The sequence below is a fragment of the Rattus rattus genome, chromosome X (genome assembly GCF_011064425.1).
Source record: "Rattus rattus isolate New Zealand chromosome X, Rrattus_CSIRO_v1, whole genome shotgun sequence".
NCBI lineage: Eukaryota > Metazoa > Chordata > Mammalia > Rodentia > Muridae > Rattus > Rattus rattus.
In genome coordinates, this window is record NC_046172.1 from 69730122 (window position 1) to 69745573 (window position 15452).

Genomic DNA, 15452 nt, shown 5'->3' on the forward strand with positions numbered 1-15452 from the left:
TACTCACATTTATTCCTGGGAGCCTCCACTATCCCTTGTCTCTTAGGCTTCCTAGAGATTCTAATCTCCCTCGCATCCCTGGCAGCTGTAGATTTCTGTTCATACCTACACAGATTTTAAGTTTTTGCTGTTAATACTTCCTTTACTTAAAAAAAGAATAATGTGAACAACTGAAATGTTTAACCTTTTTACTTGTTTCTCTGTGCATTAGGATAAGACCCATAGTCTAATCTTTCAAAACAAGATTGTCATGCTATTTTTATAAGGACTTATTATGAGTTGAAAATACACTTTAAATGTTCATTATTTTAATGCTTACTTGTGGTTTACCTTTCTGCATATTCATCCAGCATACTCTTTTTAAAACTGCACAGATTTTACTGTCATGAAGAAATGATTCTCATTTGTAAATTGATGATTCTGGTTTAGGTATAACAGCTGCAGCGATGGCTGAGAGGCAAATGAAGCTTGCCTGAAAATGGTAGCTTGGCGGCAATGAATACTCTTCAGGTAAATGGTAGCCAAATGGGACTGAGTCTGAGCCAGATGACCTTAATTCCACCACAGGTGAGTGTCTTCAGCAGTTGCCAAAAGGTGACCCTTGCTGTTTTTGTTATATAATGGAAGAGAGAAGAAAAAGGAACAAAGAATGCTTGTTCTGGAAAGAACATTTAGCTTTTTAAAAACAAGTTACACACAACATAATACACTATTGCAGGTATAAACCCAGAGTCCCATTTCATAGACATTTACAAATCTCTGGTGTGTGTGTGTGTGTGTGTGTGTGTGTGTGTGTGTGTGTGTGTGTGTGTGTGTGTCTGTGTCTGTGTCTGTGTCTGTGTTTGTGTTTGACAGAAGATTTCTCTACATAGCACAGATTGGTCATAAATCCACACCTTCCTCCTTCCTTAGACATCATGCTTGTCACCTTTCTACTTTTTGTTGGGCAATTTCATTCTAATTGTTATTTTAGCTATTGTACTCCTATCTGAAAAACAGTGTCCTATTGCAGATTAAAGACATACTTCTTACCCCATCATTCTCAAAGAGAAAGGTGCAGCCCATATTCCAGGTTGGTTGTACCAGTCTTCTTAGTTGTAGAACCAACCACCTGTTTAGGTGAGTGCTGGGTCTGCTGGATTCAAACCGTTATTGACCAAGCCTAAGTTGAACAGCAGTACAAAAGAGAGCTCTCAAAAAAGAAAAGGCAAAAGAGAAAAATAAAGATGCTTATAGTAATACGTTTTCTCACTTCATACTGATTGCTTTTTCTTTTATTTTATGATAATTGTAACTCTACCTTTATCATTTGATAGTATTCTTACAGTTCTGAATTATGCAATCACAACTCTTAGCATATGTAGATAAATAAATGAATAAATTAATGATTAAGATTTGATTTAAGAGAAAAATAACAAATGAAGCAACAAATAATGGTTGCAGGAGCTACAGGTTCCCAAGCTAAATTCAAAATAATGCAGCAAGTAGATTGGTAGGCTTATTACTTTCTATGTAGGCTTCTGGACATGAAAGAATGCCATGACTTTATTTTGGAGGGAAATGGAAAATTGAATTAAGGGGGAAAATATTTAATCAAATCAAAATGTAAAATGACTGATCTTAATACATTATGGATCTCTCCATGTATACTTGCAATGTTCCTGATGAATTACAGGCTTAGGTAGAGCTTTGGTCCAATTTAACAGGAAATAAGTTGAAAATTCATGTTTTATGGATTTATAATATTTGGACTGCTGGCTGCTATAATTCCCATGAAAATACAGTGAAAATGTTGTTCTAATATTTGTAGATTTGCAAAGCAAAAGAAACAGAGGCACAGAACATTATACTATGTCTAAGTCATAAAGCTATTGAATTCCAGCTTTAAATATTGATCTCGCATTTGATTCAGTCCAAAGGGTTGATCTTTTAACATTCTTTCTAGTCACCAATGGTGTATTGATCTAATCATTGAGCTAAAGAGATATTAAAATGAATATACAAGAAGAGAACTACCAGCTTCTATGTTCAACGGCCTATCAACTCAAGCTGAAATTCAGCCTTAAAGTTTCTTAAATGTGCCCAGAATTAAACCAAGATTAGGCAAGAGCCTAGCATGGCTGTAGTCTGAGAGTCACCACCAGCAACTGATTGAGACAGATGCAGGTACTCACAGGCAACCATTCAACTGAGATCAGGGACCCATATGGAAGGGTTAGGGGAAGGATTGAAGGAACTGAAAAGGATGGCAACCCTGACCAACAACATCAGCTATTGTGGACACCTGGGGGCTCCCAAAGACTAAGCCACCAAAAAACAGCGCACATAGGTTGGTCCAAGGGCCCTGACACATATGTAGCACAGGGCTGCCTTTTCTGGCCTCAGTGGGAGAATATATGCTTAATCCTGTAGACACTTGAAGACTCAGGGAGAGAGATGCCCAAGGGATGGGGGGGGGGGTCACCCTTTCAGTGGTAAAGGGGAGCAAGGATAGGGGAAAAACTCTTTGAAGGGGAACTGGAAGGGAGGGCAACATTTGGGATGTAAATAAATAAAATAATTAATAATGTAAATCATTTTGATATGCTAAAAATGTGACCAGTGTATGAGAACAAAAGCCTTTTGAAATTTAATGTTTTTGTGAAAGCATAAAGGCACTCAGTACCCTACATTATATATATTTCAGGACATCACAAACTATTTTGAGTAACATACCAGTGCCCCAAATTCTGGCAGTAAATAATTATTAATGTTATTTCCTAGATATAATCTTCTCCTTCTTAAGATGTAAGTTAGTGCTATAAAAGATTTTCTCCTATATTTCATGCTATTTGGGGTGCTATAGAAACACAATACAGCAGTCTCTGTCATGGACCATGCAAATTTACAATACAATTTCCTTATTTTGATACAGAGGCAAATCACTTGCACCCTGTGTAGAGAAGGAAAACAAACTTGAATATACATATTGGTAGTGGTCTATTTAAGTTTCTAAGTTTTTATATAGCCTGCATTATTGAAATCTTGATAAACAACAAAAGAATAAATTAAAATTTTAAAAGTTTACATTAAAATGTAATCTTATTTTAAGAATTTTATGTGAGACTGACCTTTCTTAATCTGAGAGACCAGTATGTCTTTGATGTCCTTAGGTTTCCTATCTCAGGATTTAAAATGAGATCAAAGACTGTGCCAGATTTCTCATTTTTCAACTTTCGTTTATTTTAGTGCCTTCCAGGAGAAAAAAAAGTACTGCATCTTGACAAGGGAGATCAGAGTCAGCAAAATTTATGGCCTAATTACTAGTTATGGGCATGATCTTCCTGAATGTTCATGGTTTAAATAGAACTGGAAAAATTGCATGTATAATCCAAAGGAAAGCTAAGTCTTAGAGAATAACTATGATATTATTTACATGGTGGATACTGGATAAAATCATGCAAACAGATTGTACTTAATACAGTAATAATATTCAATTAACTTGGCTATGAATTATCAGGGAAGAATATGCATTGAATTTTCATTTAAATGCTGACATAAAAGTGAACATTCAGTTATAAGCTAATAGTCATTTTGTGTTTTGTTATATGAAATTCTAATGATTTGACTTAAGATTGATAATCTCTGATATTTAACAACAAAAGGGCAACATTTTCATCTCTAAAAAAGAGAAAATAAAGATCGTTAAATTTTGATGATTATGATCTAAAACAGAATGTATTAAAAAAAACAAATCATTATAGAGGTGACTCTACTCTAAAGTAGATGACAGTAAGGAAACACAAGATATAAATTATGAAAATACTGGGAAAAATAAATTTGTCATGGCCAAAAGAAAAGACATATGAGAAATAGCATTAAATTGGTATTTCAAAGTGTGTGAGTGAAACTAGAGATGGAATGACTTTATTTGGTGATTTAAACTGCCTGTACTATCTCCATGTAGAATTGTTTACAGATGACTGGTTCCCAGAGCCCTCAGGTCATGTCTATAGGTTGGAGAAGGTTTGTGCTTAAGGATGGCAGAAATGTAGCATTTGTTCAATACAAATGGCTGAGAAATACTTTAAAATGTTCAATAAAATAGTGGAGTTATCCTTAATTTGTTCTTCCCAAGTTCTTTTTTTCATAAGGTAGATAAAAGACACAAGTCAGAAGGTACATCTGCTTGCATCAGATGATGAGCATGGTTTTTATAATAGGTATGGCCCCTATAGGCTCATATTTTAGAATATTTAATCCCTAGTTGGTGTAACTGGTTGAAAAGTGTTAGAAATTCTGGCATTATTGGAGGAGCTGTGTCACTGGATTACTATCTTGAATATATCTCTGACAGATTTCTTGATATTACATTAATTATGTTCTATTTTGTTCCTAGAAAACCAAATTGTTCATTTGGAATTCTAAAACAATTTCTGACTAATGCTGTCATAAAAAATGTGCAATACCCACAAAAAAGCTCAAATTATTAAATAAGATTTAAAATTTTCTATAACTTTGCATTCAGCTTAATGGAAAATATTCAATTATAGTTTCTACATTGTTATTAATATATTTACTTATCTTGTTACTGATACTCCAAGTCTTTCAAGAACCTCTCTACCTCTCATCTCATCTAAATCCAAACACTTTCTGTCTCCCTTTTAGAAAACAAATAGGCATCTAAATGATAACATGAGCTAGAGAAAGGATTGAAGAAGCTGGCAGTGCTTGCAACCGCATAAGAACAACACTTGAGATGTAAATAAAAAGAATCCAATAAAAATATATAGTAAAAGAAAGATTCAAAACCACAAAAAAGAATAATATTAAAACAAATAAAATAATATAAAACATACCAAAAAAATAAAATAGGACAAGATACATAAACAGAATACAAAAAGATCTAAAGAAAAGGTAAAAAAAAAACCCACATATAAAGACCCATTTTTATACAAACAGGAATCACATTAAAAGAAACAACTGGAAGCTGTAATATATACTCAAAGGACCTATGTGGGGAAAAGCCATGGCAAAACATGTAACAAAGAACCTCCAAGGATGTCATTGAATTTGTTTCCTGTTGCTCATCTACTGCTGGACATGAGGCCTGTCCTTAAGAGTGCTTTGTGTATCTGATGGGACTCCTTTAAAGAGAACTAAATATTAATGTGTGAGTTATAATCAGTTGGGAATAATTTCTGGTTTAGGGTTGGAGGCTTGTTTATACTTTTCCTAGAACTGTGACCTAATCTGGTGCAGACCCAGGGAGGCTCTGTGTGTGCTTCCACGGTGTCCATGAGTTCATATGTGAGTCAGATCTATATATTCAGAAGTCCCTCTTTCATTTGTGTCTTCCCCCTATTGTTCTTACACTCTTTATGCTTCTTCAACAGAGATCCCTGATTGGAGGGACTTGATAAAGACATCTTCTTTAGGGTGTTTCGAGATCTCTCTAGGTACACTGGATGTGAGTTTCTTTATTTTCATCTACCACAAGAGGAAGGTTCTCTGACGACAACTAAGAAAGATAGTGATCAATGCTGCTAGATCTAATTTTGTTGCTATGCTCCCTTAGAAGAATAGTAACATTAGGTTTTCTCCTAGGTTACTTTCCTGTCTAGTGTCAGGTTCTTGGTCACCAAGCAGTGTTAGGGATGTGTTTCCTCTCACTATTACACATAGAGTAGCAGTGAACATGGGTACACGCCCAAGAGTTATAGCTCCAAGAGTTATAGCTCGACCTTTAAGTCTATCCATTCTTATCTTCCTGAGGAACTATCACACTGATTTCCATAGTGATTTTACAGGTTTGCCTTCCCAACAGCAATAGATGAGTTTTCTCCTTCCCCAAAATACTAATCAGTGTGAATTCCCACTTGTTTTATTGACCTTTGCAATTCTGGTAGGTGAAAGATTAAATCTCAAAATAGTTTTGATTTATAATTCCCAGAAGACTAAGAATGTTGAACACTCACTCATTTAGGTGCTTATTCATTGTTTTATTGATATCCACTTTTTTGAGTTCTATATATATTTTAGATATTAGTCCTCTATCAGATGTGTAGCTGGTAAGATTTTTTTTTCCTATTCAGTAGCCTGCTACTTTGTCCAAATGACGATGGTGTCCTTTGACTTACAGAAACTTTCAGTTTCACAGCGTCCCATTTATTAATGTTCTTAGTGCCTGTGTTAATGGTGTTTCTGTTCAGCAAGACTTACCCTTGGTAATGAGTTCAAGGCTATTTCTCATTTTCTCCAATATCAGATTCAGTGTTTCTGGTTTGATGTTGAAACCTTTGATCAATTTACAGTTACGTTTTGTGCAGGATGATAAGTGTGGATCTAGTTGCATTCATCTACATGCAGCAATCAAGATTGGCCAGCATCTTTTGTTCATACTTGTAATTTTGTAACTTACACTTTTCATTGACCCTTGTCCTTTAATTGTGCAGGATTGTATTTAATTGTAATAATTTTATCAAAATATGATTTGAAATATCATCTTCTCCATACTCAGACCCAGAAGAATATATGGAAAATTACTATTTTCCTAAAGAGATTGAGGTTAACCATTGTGAATGTTTCTCATCACACAAACCATCTAGGCAGCATCACAGTTCATCCTCCATGACATGAAGAGATTTCTAAATCTTTTGACTCATCATAAAATAAAGAGACCACTTATCTAAAAATATATGGTCTATATTTAGTTGAGAGGTTTGAATAACTGTGGGAAAAAGACATTTTTCATTTTAGAAACTTTCATTTCATTTTAGTTAACTCTTTTGAAACATTCTGTAGAACTAGAGGCGAGAGGAGAAAAATTAAAATAAAAAAAATAGGCTTTAAGAGGAAAAGCAACTGTAAATGCTTGAAGAATTGTCAGGCAAGAATAGCATTCTCTTTTTTGAAGGCAGGCTGATAGCTTCTCTGATTCGTGGTATTTAATAGGTTCTGGAATGGCAGCACCATGACTCTGCATCAAGATTTCAGCATAAATAATGATCTGTTTTCATTTCATTGGCTTCAGATGAGAAATTCTGTTTTTTATTGTTTTAGGAAATTAGTCTGTATATTATTGCTCCTGGAGCTTTGTAATTAATCACTAAAGGTTGCTGCTGTGGAGAGCTTGTGGGAAATAGATGCCTGCGTGATTAAAATTGTAGCTATCAAGGAACAAGTGTAGCTATACAGCGATGGGTCTTTTAAAATGACTAAAACGAAGTCTGATACATTTCTATTTACTAGTAGAAATACATCGTTACTACTTAACTCTGTTGCTTTTGTGCAGGAAGATCTGTGCACCATGATTTCCTCTAGACAATCTAAGATCATAATCATGTAAATCTTTATCCTTCTTTTTTTTGATTTCTGTACTGGTTTAGCTTCTGGGGATCAGATATTGAGAGTTTTGCTTTTTAGAAAATACAGGTTTCAGTGGGAAAGTTGAAGCATGTAGAACTAACTGATTAACTTGCAATTTTCAATTGGAAAATCCCATGATTACATTTTTTTTCTTTATGCCTTCCAAACATCCCAGTGATATGTCAAGATGTTTCTAGAGATTCAAGGGAAGCTTGCTTGCTTTGAACTGATCATGATACCAAAAACAAAACAAACCAAAATAAACAAAAACAAAACCCAAACAAACAAACAAACAAACAAACAACCCACCACTATTTCTGGAAGGGTTATTTTGGAATTATACTCTTCTAGACATTTTTAAACTGATAGCATCTTAAACCAATGTAGGCTAAATATCTCTTGCTACTGGAGATGTATAGTATTTATTCTTGTTTTTAATTTAACATTTTTAAATTTCGGAGTATTTCAGAAATGACGTTTTTATCATTTCTCCCAATCCCATCTCCTTCTTCTCTGTTTCCTGTAATTCAATTTTATGACCATTTGTTTTTCTTAAGTCTTTGTGCATATACACTCATATTTGGTCCATTAACCGTTTTGTCTATGTGCCTGTGTGTGTATGTGTGTTTAAAGCCAACCACTTGATTACATAAAGTATCAGAAGTCTGGTTCCTTGAGAAATTGATTTTACCTCTTTGAGCAGCAGTTGATTGATTATAGCTCTCTATAAAGGAGCGGTGGGACCTTGTGAAAATTTTCCCATTAGCACTAATGTTATTACAAAGTTCTTTTTGTTAAACATACTGTTCATATTTTATAGATATAACTTCCCTGTCATATTTAGAAGACATTATCTACCTTAGGTTAGTTTAGCTTTTCAGTTTACTGCCCCTCATTCCTTCAAGTTCCCTAAACCTTAGGTATAGGGATTGTGTTAAAGTTATGTCAATTGATTATATATCAAATTATTCCAAGTTATTCTCTTCATTTTGACAAGTGATAGATCTCTGTTATAACTTTGATTTGTTGTAGAAAGAAGCTTTTTTGATGAGGGTTAAGGACTACATTTATCTTCTTTGTTCTTGGACTTTAGAACTGCTCTATAGGAGGGAATTCATGACATGCAATATAAACTTAGTCAACTGTTTAGGGTATTGAAATCATGGAATGCGGAGCATAACATACTATTGCCACATCCCTATACCAGTATACAATTTGGCATATTTTTAATATCTCAATAGGGAATTGGAAGATTCTTTTTTGGGTAGGCACTGTTAAGGTTCATTTGTATGAATGTTAATTCTAAGCATCACTTTTTAAAAATCAGGACACTTATTTTAAATTAACATCAGCTTTTTCTCAATTCCTAGCCTTGTACAATTTCATTACAATTGTTTACTTTTCTTTGTCACCAACTGCACATTATTGAAAAATACAAAACTCTATTTATAAAGGAAGAGAAAATTATTGTTGCATCTACTTTGGCTTCTTATATTTTATATGTTTTATTTTTCCCTGAAATTTAACACTTATATATGTAACTCGAAAAGTATTTTTTCTGCAATTTTAATAACTGCCTCTTATTTTGGATTAGTTATGATTAAACACTTAATGGTTATAACATTAGGTATATATTTACATTTTAATTTTAATTTTTAATATCTGTTGTCCTTGCCCAGTTCTCTTGGTTTTACATAGTAATTAAACACTATCCTGGATCTAATGTTCTTAGTCCATATTATTAATTCTGTAAAAAAGTAATATGTTTAGTGCTGCTATCAGATTCTGAACTCATTCTCACAAGTTGTATATTTGTGTTGTCTTATTTAAATGTGACTCTGTTAATGTTCGAGACACTGGCAGAAATATATATCCTGCTATGGATAGCTAAGAGAATCTTTTTTTTAAATCATAGCCCCAAATAGACATTGATCCATTGCAATCACCTTTGAATGCACATTTCTCTTTTTCTGAACTTTCTACAGGTATGTGACCTGCCTGGATTTTCAGTTTATTGATGAGTCAATTGTTTAGACTGGTCTGAAAACCTTGATAAAGTCAACATAAATTGCATCTAATGTTGCTCTTCTATTTCTCAAACTGTCATTCTGCCACAGAAGGGAGATTAGATTGACCAGACAGGACTTGATCTTTAGTAAGCCAGGGTGAGTTTTACCCAGCATAATATTCTCCTCAAGGCATTTGGAAATTGAGTTCGTAGTATTTGCTAGGATGTCTGTGCTATCTTTCAGAATAGATTTCTAAACTATGAAAAAATAATAAAGGGTTGGGGATTTAGCTCAGTGGTAGAGCGCTACCTAGGAAGCTAAGGCCTGGGTCCGGGTCCCCAGCTCCCGAAAAAAAAGGACCGAGAGAGAGAGAGAGAGAGAGAGAGAGAGAGAGAGAGAGAATGTTTTAATGTACCTCTATGAAACCTAGGTAGGGATTACAAATCAGAAAAAAAACGTGCTATTTGTCTTTCTGGAATGGAGTTTATTTACTAAATATGAAAATCTTGGTTAAGCAATATTTCCCAAAACTTATGCAAGAAGGGCAGAATTTTAATTCTGTATCTAAAATTCATAAGGACATTAATGATATTGAGTTGGTTTTTTTTTAATGTTGGTTGTAGATTGTCTTCATAGTAAGAATTTTAGTAAGTACCATGTTGTTTTATCATTTCCAAAACATTCTTGAATTGTCACTAGTCAAAAAGTTATTACTGTTTTTATTACAAATTTCAAATTTAAAAGACTATTATATAATACAGCTTCCTAAGCTTTTCTCATTGGTATCCCCCTTTGTCAGTATATAAAGTTAATTATATTTATTTTTGTAATATTTCCATTTAAGTTTTGTTTTGAGAAATCCACACATTTCAGAACATTTTATTAATTATATATGTTTTCTTTAAATTCTTAAACATTTAATATATACTCTATTACAGACACATACACACACACACACACACACACAGAGTGTATTTTGGCATATTCATATGCAGTTCTTTCTAACTTCAGCCCCCACTTCCTGTCAATGTATTTTCCACTTTCCCCCTTATTTGTTTTTACTTTTATAACCCATTAAGGTTGACTAGTTTTGCCCATGTGTGGAGGTCAATATCGCAGATATGTGTAATACATACAGATTAGTCTTATATCCCTGTACTTCTATCACCTTCCCAAACCTACTAACCTTTCCTCTTTTTTACAAAACTCTTTTCCATGCTCTTTATGCTCCTTTTGGTTTTCTATGGTTTGTGAACTACTCATAGAATCAGGATGACCTGTGAGACCATGTTTTTGGAACTATTCATTAGAGCCTGGTGAGGTCACTAATTGTTACATATAAAACTAAATAATCATGATGTGGTTTAATGAAGTGCAAGTGAAGAACTCAAATAGAAATTTTAAAATGATCCTTATGCAATACGATTAATAGTCATATTTTATATTAATAATTAATTAATAATTAATATAATTATATATTAAAATATATAATTGTGTATTATATATACTAAGATCATATTAGCTGATATACGTTAGGCAATCTTTAGCACTGTTTGATGTGGTAGCATACACAGTAGATTTCTGCCCATGTTCTGAAATCAAAAGGTTTCAGTAAAGTAAGGTGATCCAGCATAAGTTAGTGCTGCCACAAATAAATTATCCAAACTACATATTTTATTTGAATTACTATATTGGTAGTTGTACATTGAGAAACCTCTTATTGTTAGCAAAAATTTTCTAAACACTACATTGAATTACTTGACACTATATTAAGTTATAATTCAAAGTTTACGTATTTAGGCTCTATATCATAATTGGTTTGGGATATTTGTTTCCTAATACACATATCAATAAATAAAACTAATTCTTATGATATATGGATATTTCTTCATTGTTTCTACTGCCTTTAGAAGAGGCTGTTGGGTAGATGTGTAACCATCATCCTCCCACATTCAGTGGCTTCTTTTTTATAGTAGACATATAAGATATGAGAATAGTTACATTTTAAATCATCTAACTCTCAGCCAGAGCGTGAGGAATACAGAGGCAAATGCTAGCAGCAAACCATTGAACTGAGAATGGGGTTTCCATTGGAGGAGTTAGAGAAAGGTTTGAATAAGCTTAACTGGCTTGCAACCCCATAAGAACAATACCAACCAACCAGAGCTCTCAGGAACTAAACCACTACCCAAAGAGTACACATGGACAGACCCACGGCTCCAGCTTTATATGTAGCAGAGGATGGTCTTGTTGGGCACCAATTGGATGAGAAGCCCTTGGTTCTGCCAAGGCTGGACCCGTCCCCTCCCCCCCCCCCGGTGTAGGGGAATGTCAGGGTGGGAAGCAGGAAGGGAAGGTGGTTGGGGAGGGGAAACACCCTTATAGAAGAAGTGAAGGGGGATGGGATAGGGGACTTGTGGCCCGGAAACTGGGAAAGGAAATAACATTCGAAATGAAAATGAAATATAACCAATTAAAAAAAAAAACCTTCTAACTCTGTTAGCATGTATCCTAGTTGAGTATCATCTAGTTGAGTATCATCAGTGCTACATTTAAGAATGTGGTCTATACTGAAATGCAAGGGTGGGTGGGGTGATACCCATGGGGACTCCCACCTGCTCAGAGGAGAAGAGGAGAGGGATGGAAGAAAGGATTGTGGGAAGGGGCAGCTAGGTGGGGAGCAGGGAGTGGTAAAGTGAGTAAGTAAAACATCAAATACATAAAAATAAAAAGGAACGTGGTCTATATATGCAATGAACCTAGTACTCAGTCTGAAGTTTAATAAACACTTGCACCCAAATAGATAGATGTAAAAGGTTCAGGCATTTAAAAGAATTTTGAGTTTTACTAAGGTATCCCTGGGATACCCACTAACTTTCTCTTTCTTCTGAAAAATACCATGTAGTGTCTCTGAAGGTGGTACACTATTTTAACATATATGAATTGCTTTTGGTGGATTCTATATTCTTAGATTGATTTAAAGTTGTAGATTCATCATGCATTTCCAAGATATTCCATATTATGTGAACTTGGCTGTTTAAAATTTGCATTTTTTTTACCTTATAAGTGCAAACTGATCTTGCCAAGTACATCTCCAGTGTCCTTAGTAATATTAAGACACACAAAGGTTATGACATTAAGGAAAACTTAAGAGCTGAAATATGATAACTGAATTGATGTAGGAAGAGGAGACACGACCTCTGACTTATAAAGCTTGAAGTATACCCATAAAGATTGACAAAATAACTCAGAAAAGTGATATTCATGGAAGTATTTTGATCAAAATCAATAGTTTAAGTGGAACTCTCATAAGTTACTTTAGTTTTCTAACCCTAACTGGTAAAAATAAGGGGGGTGGCAGTTACAATAGTTTAGAGGGAAAACAGAAAAGTAGAAAGATATTATCAGATCAATCAAAGTTAAGTATATTTGGTCCTAAAGGTTAGAGGTAAAACGTATATTAACTTTTCTTCTGAAGAAAGAGTATGAATATCACACTAGGATTTGTGAATTATAGATTTTTCACTGACTGAACTATTAATTCAGGAAGACTTTCAAGGAGTAACTATATCATGTTAGGATAATTATTTCCTGTCCTACCAAGAAGAATGCAGCCTGAATCTTAATCCTTACTAATTAAAAAAGAAATGCTTTAAATGAAGTTTCATTCAATATTTACACACATATTTATATTATTTATATATTTATAGTATATGTGTCGGTATGTACAATATGACATATAGCTATAGAAGAATAGTTATTACAGTTCTATTTACCATAACTCAATCTGAGCTTTACTTTATTCCACTCCTGTTGAATTGTGATTGAACTGTATTACTAAAGAATTATGCATTAAGATATAAACTGAAGAGGGTAAACAGTCTCAGTATAGTACTTTAGAAAGATCTCCAGTGTTCTGGGGATATCACTGAATAATCATTGTTAGAGCGTCTTCTAGGCCACTGGCTCTCTGTGTGAAAAATTAAGTATAGAAATACAATATAGACACTTGTTTTAGGAAACATGTGTTTCACTAGTATAATAGAGTCTTGCCTTTTAAAATGCTTAAGGGATTTGAGAAGATACAGCTTATCACACATTGTGTGTGTGTGTGTGTGTGTGTGTGTGTGTGTGTGTGTGTGTGTGCGCGTGTGTTACCAAAATTGAATATAGTAATCCAGACCTATAAGGCATTTCCTCGCAGCTGCCTTATCTGTAAGAGGATTTCATGGACATTAGGAAATTTCACTGTATATGTCAGTCTCAAATTTCTTTGAATGAGTTTTGTGCAAAGTATAAAGTTAATTTCAACAATTATAAATTTATAAATTTCAGACTTATGGTATTATAAATTTCAGACTTTTCGTAGCTTGCATTTTAACATGAATGTATGAGGAATAATGCTGGTGAGAAGAGAGTTCGCTGAAAAAAAGCCTAAGACACAAGAGAACAGGGCACTGCAAAACAGAAGCAAACCCATTTTTTGCTTAAGGTTATTTCATTCTTTTCTGAAGTTGAAACATTTCCTGAAAAAAAGATTTTTATTAAATTTTATAAAAGATAATGAACTTATATTTCTAAGGAAAATGTGAGATTGTCACCACACCGGCTACATGCCCATTGAGCCAAGTTCCCGCTTTTCTAATGCATTTTCACAATAGGTCTCCTTGTCTGTTTGAATTAAAGTGTTGAGCTTTTCTAGCTAGGTCACAAACAGTTGCAAGTGCCTTCTCTCCAAGATCATCAAAATATCCTAATATTTATCTTACATGGCTTCCAGAAATTAATAAAGAAACCCCCAGAAATACCTTAAGACTGAGCTGCATCTAAATCATTTTACTGATTCAAAATGTGTTTTTCTCTAGATCCTCAAATTTTGCCTTAAACAGCATCCACTGAAAATATATACCTCATTATAAAAATATACTATGCCTGCCCTTCATTCTAGCTCCTTGACTCCTCACTCTGCCAGGACATGATCAGTGGATATCAGTAAACTACCATAACCAGGGAACTTGCTCCCATAGGAAATGAGAAAAAAGATAAAAGCACTCATTTCCTTGTGCAGATCCTAAAGTAAATATGCATACTTTAATGAAAGGATTTTTCTCAAGAGGAATATAAAATACTTTGAAATATTATAGTCGTATTTCTTAATGAAATTCAAATGCTTCAAGTATAGACATTTTCTTTTTTTTTCATCTTTATTAACTTGGGTATTTCTTATTTACATTTCGATTGTTATTCTCTTTCCTGGTTTCCGGGCCAACATCCCCCTAACTCCTCCCTCTCCCCTTCTGTATGGGTATTCCCCTCCCCATCCTCCCCCCATTACCACCCTCCCCCCAACAATCACGTTCACTGGGGGTTCAGTCTTGGCAGGACCAAGGGCTTCCCCTCCACTGGTGCTCTTACTAGGATATTCATTGCTACCTATGGGGTTGGAGCCCAGGATCAGTCCATGTATAGCCTTTGGGTAGTGGCTTAGTCCCTGGAAGCTCTGGTTGGTTGTCATTGTTGCTCATATGGGGTCTCGAGCCCCTTCAAGCTCTTTCAGTTCTTTCTCTGATTCCTTCAACGGTGGTCCCGTTCTCAGTTCAGTGGTTTAATGATGGCATTCGCCTCTGTATTTGCTGTATTCTGGCTGTGTCACTCAGGAGAGATCTACATCCGGTTCCTGTCGGCCCGCAATTCTCTGCTTCATCCATCTTATCTAGTTTGGTGGCTGTATATGTATGGGCCACATGTGGGGAGCCAGGCTCTGAATGGGTGTTCCTTCTGTGTCTGTTTTAATCTTTGCCTCTCTATTCCCTGCAAAGGGTATTCTTGTTCCCCTTTTAAAGAAGGAGTGAAGCCTTCACATTTTGATCATCTGTCTTGAGTTTCATTTGTTCTAGGCATCTAGGGTAATTCAAACATTTGGGCTAATAGCCACTTATCAATGAGTGCATACCATGTGTGTTTTTCTGTGATTGGGTTACCTCACTCAGAAAATGATATTTTCCAGTTCCATCCATTTGCCTCAAGTATAGATATTTTCTAAAGCATAAGTAGGAATATTATATTAATGGAAACTAAAGACCCAAGGAAACTAAA

At 34.6% G+C, this 15452-nt stretch overlaps 1 protein-coding gene across 1 annotated transcript in view; it reads left to right on the forward strand.

Annotated features, from left to right (window-relative positions):
• Positions 1-15452, forward strand: part of Dach2 (dachshund family transcription factor 2) — a 487343-nt gene that overhangs the window by 325520 nt on the left and 146371 nt on the right. The window contains 3 exon segments of the mRNA XM_032890177.1: positions 430-470; positions 472-520; positions 523-567. Of these exon segments, the coding sequence (XP_032746068.1) occupies positions 430-470; positions 472-520; positions 523-567 (135 nt within the window).